This window comes from Rhamphochromis longiceps, linkage group LG18, assembly GCF_057381845.1.
Source record: "Rhamphochromis longiceps isolate RC_006_pf linkage group LG18, R_longiceps_female_GT1.1, whole genome shotgun sequence".
Classification (NCBI taxonomy): domain Eukaryota; kingdom Metazoa; phylum Chordata; class Actinopteri; order Cichliformes; family Cichlidae; genus Rhamphochromis; species Rhamphochromis longiceps.
In genome coordinates this window covers 19079817-19085816 of record NC_140574.1, presented here as the reverse complement: position 1 = coordinate 19085816, position 6000 = coordinate 19079817, and the positions used below count along the sequence as shown (strand labels likewise).

The 6000-nt window shown below is 39.7% G+C and overlaps 1 protein-coding gene across 4 annotated transcripts in view; it reads right to left on the bottom strand.

The window, feature by feature from the left end:
* Positions 1–682: 682 nt before the first annotated feature.
* Positions 683–6000, bottom strand: part of LOC146648096 (A-type potassium channel modulatory protein DPP6-like) — a 107306-nt gene continuing 101988 nt past the window's right edge. For all 4 annotated transcript variants that reach the window (XM_085389084.1, XM_085389085.1, XM_085389081.1 and 1 more), the window contains 7 exons: positions 4056–4250; positions 3904–3958; positions 3680–3782; positions 3530–3585; positions 3334–3406; positions 3171–3244; positions 683–1917 (listed from right to left, as the gene is read on the bottom strand). In XM_085389084.1, the coding sequence (XP_085245210.1) occupies positions 1771–1917; positions 3171–3244; positions 3334–3406; positions 3530–3585; positions 3680–3782; positions 3904–3958; positions 4056–4250 (703 nt within the window). In that variant the 3' untranslated portion in view covers positions 683–1770. The remainder of the gene's footprint in view (positions 1918–3170; positions 3245–3333; positions 3407–3529; positions 3586–3679; positions 3783–3903; positions 3959–4055; positions 4251–6000) is intronic.

Genomic DNA, 6000 nt, shown 5'->3' with positions numbered 1-6000 from the left:
ATCAGGCAGATCAGTGCATGAAGAAGCTCTCATTTTTAGTAGTTTGTAGGGAAAATGTTTCCTACAAAAAGAAGAATTGGTACCCCCCCTTTTAAAAAAAAAAAAAAAAAGAAAGAAAAAAAAAAAAGACATTGCATATTTTTCTTCTTTTTTTGCATTTGCAGTGAACTTGTACAAACGCATTCAGTTGTCAAACTTCACAGAGCTTTTTTTTAAGATGGTGATTTAGCATGGAGCCCGGTTGGTATTTGTTTGCTTATACAGCTATTTCCTGGGTTAGCACACTAACCCAAGTAAAATACATTTACTGGCCACTTCAATAAGTATGTGTTCAACTGTTTAATCCAAATATTAAACAATCACATAACACAACTCAGGCATGTGGACAGGAATAGAAAACGGGAACTCAAAGATGTGCAGAAGAGCATCTCTGCATGCACAACATGTCCAACCTTGAAGCAGATTGGGTCCAGCAGCAGAAGACCACACCACACACTTTTATAAGCAAAAAACTGTGATGCTGTCATGTCCGTGTGGATCAAAAGGGGCAACAGGTAGTAATGTAGTGGCCAGTAAGTTTATTTCGTACCCAACCTGGTTGTCATCGTTTGCCTTTGTGCTTGTAGTTGTCAAGGTAAGGTCATGAATTAAGCCAAAGAAAAGATAAGTTTCAAAATGCTTTATATACAAGTTGCACATACAACATAAAGACTCAAGATGTTTTATACACTTTGTACATCAGCTGACTAGAAACCACTGACAACAGAAGTGATATGAGGAGAGAGAACACACAAAGTCGTCAAAGTAAACCACAAAATAATAATAAAAATCAGTATAGTTAATTCACCACTACGCCAGTTTGGATGGCAAATATCAAGAAACTGCAAACTAAATATCGTTGGTTTTGTGTTAGTGTAACACCTTCTCCCCAGCAGTCGTACAGTTATCTTCTATTCAGCTCTTCCTAAGTTTTAAATGTGCCCCTTGATTCACACAACGCCTTTTCCATATTAGCTCATTTTCAGTGTCACGTGGGCTCCTAACATGAACACGTCACCCACAGTAAGGCACAGTGACTAAAAGAAAAAAGTAAAGGGTTCATTCGGAAATATGAAGAGGAAAGTTTCACACCATTTTTGTACAGATACATTTTTTTGGAGTACAACACAAGTTAAACATTGTGCCTTTGTTTCGTAAAGCAACTAAAGACTGACGCAGCCAGACAGCCACTCCGACACGGTACAACTGTAAGACACTGAACAGAGAAATTCTGAGAAACAAGTACCAATAATCATACTCATGAACACAATAATCAGTAAGTTAGTTGGCAAGGTTATGAGAAACTGGCAGCCTTTTAAAAGTTAAATCTCAACATGATGAGCCTATCGTCGCAGGTGAGGGATATTTGGTGCCGCGAAGCACTGGATTAATGTGCCTGTTTTGTAATGGAGACGCAATGCCGAATGGATGCTTTGTTGATCCTCTATCAGTCCACCAGAGGGAGCACTAGTCCGTTAATCAGAGAGAGACATGACTGTTCGCATCTGAGATTTATTCAGCCTCTATCTGACTGGTTTCCCTGTCAGCAGCCAGCACGAGATGAGGAGAAGGGATGTAGGCAGAGGCCCTTTTTGCACATGCAGGTGCTGCACTTCATTGGAGCTAAAATCAGATTTGACAGCAGGTGGTGCGGATTTACTGGGATGGAACGAAAAATCTGTTGCATATTGTGCTGTAGTATCTGGCCGGGGCTGCTCAGAGGATCAAAGTTTAACTGTTGTCCTCGTTCTCTTCCTGCTGGTCGTCTGTCAGAATCTCTGGTAGCCGGAAACACTCCTCGAAGAAGTTGACCAAGGACTGGCTCAGGTGCTGCTGTGTCCCCTCACCGTGTAGGAAGTGTCCTTCGTCTGGATAGATCTGCAGATAAAGATGGAGAAATTAACAGAGACAGTACGGTGAGGCTGATTTGGTGTCGTTCACTCAAAATCATATTATTATCTTTTTTTAATAATGTTTTTTCATTGGATAATGAAAATGCATTTTCTGAGAAAAAAAATACTAAAGCATAGCGCTGAAGTGTAAAAGAGTGACAAATGCACATAAAAGTGGATGAAAAGAAGTTTTTCTTGGACATTTCAATCATTTTCAATGCAGTCTTTGTACCTGATCATTTTCAGAGTAATGTTGTTTAGTTTGATAAGTCACTTAACACTGAACCATGAATCATTCAAGCATAAAAAAGACACCGAACTCAAGGGATGAACCCGTGTTTACAGAAAGTTAACAGCCTAACAAAGAATAAAAAGGTATCTTTATGCACTTTGTTAATAGCAGCCTGTCGCAAAATTCCATAATTGTTTGCATTTCTTTATTACAATCTATGAAAAATATCAAAGACAACACAGTTTGACTGGCAGAGCTGTTAGATAAATACTTGGCATATCTTAGTGTTGAGTGCTGTGTGAAGTGGAGGACAAAAGAAGACGTGGTAGGCTTTAAAAAAAACAAACAAAAAAAGAGGTCTACAGCAGACAAACAGTATCTGAAAGTCATGTTCTAAAAAATACATGGGAAAAAAATCCAGCAAAGACCCGGCATAGGACCTGAGCGACACATCTGACCCTTCAGCTGATCCATCTACTGTTGTATCTGTTCTCCAAAGTCTCATCCAGAAATGGTCTCAGTGAAACAGTGGCTTGTCAAGAAGCTATTACTAAAAATTACAGGAGGATTTTATTATTTATTTTATCCTTATACACTGTATTTATTAAAAAGCCTTTCTGGCATGTATACAGGCAACAACAACAACAACACTAATTATGATATTGTGGGGAAAAAACAGCAAAACAGCAATATCCGACTGTGCACTGGGACACTGTGCATAAACATAAACTGCATGTAAATAACTGAACAGTTCTTCAATCTGCAAAACTAAGAAAAAGTTATTTGTCAAGCTAAAATGGGAAAAATTAGAAAGAATAATACACAAATTAATCTGAAATGAAAATAACTCTTAGTTACTTCTCTCAAGAGATTTTGAGAGCATTCTTCACACAACATCAGGCCATTTACACACACACACACACACACACACACACACACACACACACACACACACACACACACACACACACACACACACACCAGTGATTTCAGACACCGTGGCTCACCTGCAGAGTGTAATTGGCCTTTTCACTGATTAAATGGTTGATGAATTTGGCTGTGTGCTGGAAGTGAACTTTTTCTGTGGTGGCGAAGATGATATTGCAGTTAGACTCTGAGCACGCACATATTTACTGTGGTATTTAGAAAAAAGAAAGCACTGGGTCCTACCATCAGCAGTCGGGTGAATTATTAAGTACTGTTTCTCCAGCAGCTGACCCGCTCTGTGTGCTAAATTTGCCATCTGGAGGAAAGAGACAGAAGGAAATCCACCATGTCATTGACACGTTCTTTTATAAAGACCCCCCAACTCATTGTCTGAGCTAAGCATTCTGAAGCAGAGGAGAAAAAAGGGTGGATACTTTACTGTGTAAACTCGGGAGTCTGTCTTGGCGCCGAGGTATCGCTCCGAAAATGCAGATGCTGCATTTTGCAATAAAGAAAACCAGGGTTAGAAAGATTGGGTACCTTTTAGATCTAAGACTCACTTAGCAGAAGATTTACTGTAAAGTTTTACCATAAAGCTCGAAATCTGTGATGGGGGAAACTGCTGTTCCACATTTAAGTTGGGTAAATTCTTCTGAGCTCAAAAGCAAAGTTGCTAAATAACCACCATAGGCCTGGAGAAGAGGGAGACACAGATACAGTATGTGAAAATAATTTCATGGCGGGCTGTATTTTTATAAAGGCACAGAGGTGAGTAAAGGTTTAACAGTGCATCTGACTGTTATGTCTTCTTACCTTTCCATAAACTCCCATTCGATTCTTATCGATGTAAGACTGTTCGGATATCAGCCTGAAAATGAAAAAAACAACAAACCCCCCCCAACAATAATGAAAGTGACAAAAGCCAAATGACCAAATAGTTTTTTGCTCATTTTTCTGAGTCTGACCTGAGTGCCTCCAGCTGGTCCCTCTCCTCCAGTTTCCCCAGTTTCCTGCGGACCTTGTGGAGGAGGTTGGTGCCCTGAAATCCGCTGCCGTGGCCGTCAAAGCGGACAACAATTGTGCTGAAGCTGCTGACCAGGACGGTGGCCCAGTCCACCTGGAACTGCTCCGTCACCATCTGCCCGCCGGGGGTCCCATCCCTGTGAGAGAAGCACACAGCGTGATGGAAAACAATAAGTTCAACTAATATCTCAGAGCCTGGTGTAGTAGTAGTATTATTATTGGTTGGCACAAAAATGAGAAAATTAATTCCGAAAAGGGAACTTTGAATAATCAGATCTTTTACAAAACACTTCGAAAGAGAATAAAAGGGACACTGTTGAATTTAACAAGTCCAATACAACACCATAACCCCTTAAATATGACCACAAATATTTAAATATTGCAGTTTTTAGACATGTGGAATATAGCGCACAACATTCACATTATTTTATTCTGGAGCAATAACATTTGATTTAGTGATAGAAAATCAATAGGGATTATTTCAGCCTTAGGTAAACTGTTTCCCACTCCAGCTGCTTCTCTTCACCATTAAATGTCAGTAGATTGCAGTCAACTGTATTCTGTTATTGTACCTCTCCCAATTCAAGTGCATATAATCCTAGCTAGCTAGCATGGCCAGAGTAGGACAAACAACAATGGCTGCTGTTCATTTGTAGTGAGTGTAGGCTGTAAGTCCACTGCAACTTCTGTTGATACTGAGGTGAGTTGTTGAGGATATCCTTAATTTTTCTTAGTAAGTGCTGCTGTTTTTGCTGCTGTTAGCCAGTTTTAGCTGCTGTTAGCCAGTGTTAGTGAAATTTTCTTTGAAGGTTATCTAACATTGTTGGACCGAGACACTTAAAAAATGAAACGCTCATATGATTTGAGAATTTAATCAAACTGGTTATCACAGAGAAAGTTTTTAGGACAGTTGAGTCAAACATTAGCTGGTGTAATGTTAGCTTATAAGCAGCTGCTGTTATTGCTCGGCTGTTGTAAGCTGTAATTGTCAGACATGAGAGAGAGATGATGAAAATATACAGGTAAAGCAATTAATACATAGTTATACATAGTTAGTTACAGTAAGGAACTAATTTCTAATCTTTAAATTAAATGTCACTTATAAAGTGTACTACATATGAGGCTAGTCTTTAGCAGCATACATAAAATGCGATTAGACGGAACGTATATGTCCATCCTGTCAACTGGATGTCCACTGGATTCAAGATGACGGGCAACATGGTGACGTCCACAAACCCACTGCTATGTATTTTAATGTACTGCTAAGCTTAGTTTTCTTGCTTCTTACACACTAATCATTGCATAGTTATGAGTTAAATATTCCTTTTAAAATGATGTACTGTACCTTTAAGGCAGGGGTGGCCAACCAGTCAGAGACCAAGAGCCACTTTTTTTTTACTGTGTTACCGCAAAGAGCCACATCCTACACATGGGCACACATGAACATCACCCATCCTTTCCTCCCTCTCTCTCTGTCTCTCTCTCTCTCTCTCTCTCTCTCTCACACACACACACACACACACACACACACACACACACACACACACACACACCAATATGATAATGACTCCTACAGTACTAAAACCACAGGCCAGTCATTTTCAACAATTGTGTGCACTGTCTCACACACACAAACTCTCAGTTCAACCAAGTCCACAAACAAAAATATAATAATCTACAATAGCATTTACTTTTACAATGCATGTTGTTTAATGGGACTTCTGGCATTCCTTGCCTTGTATGTTGACCCAAACATTGACAGTATCTTAAGCGCAGCCCGTTTGACATTGGGGTATTTTTCCATTGGCATACTTTTCCAGAACTCAATGGTCCCTTCCCTTAAAGCAGGTTTCAATTGGTCCTCCTCACAAAGATCGATCATCTCCA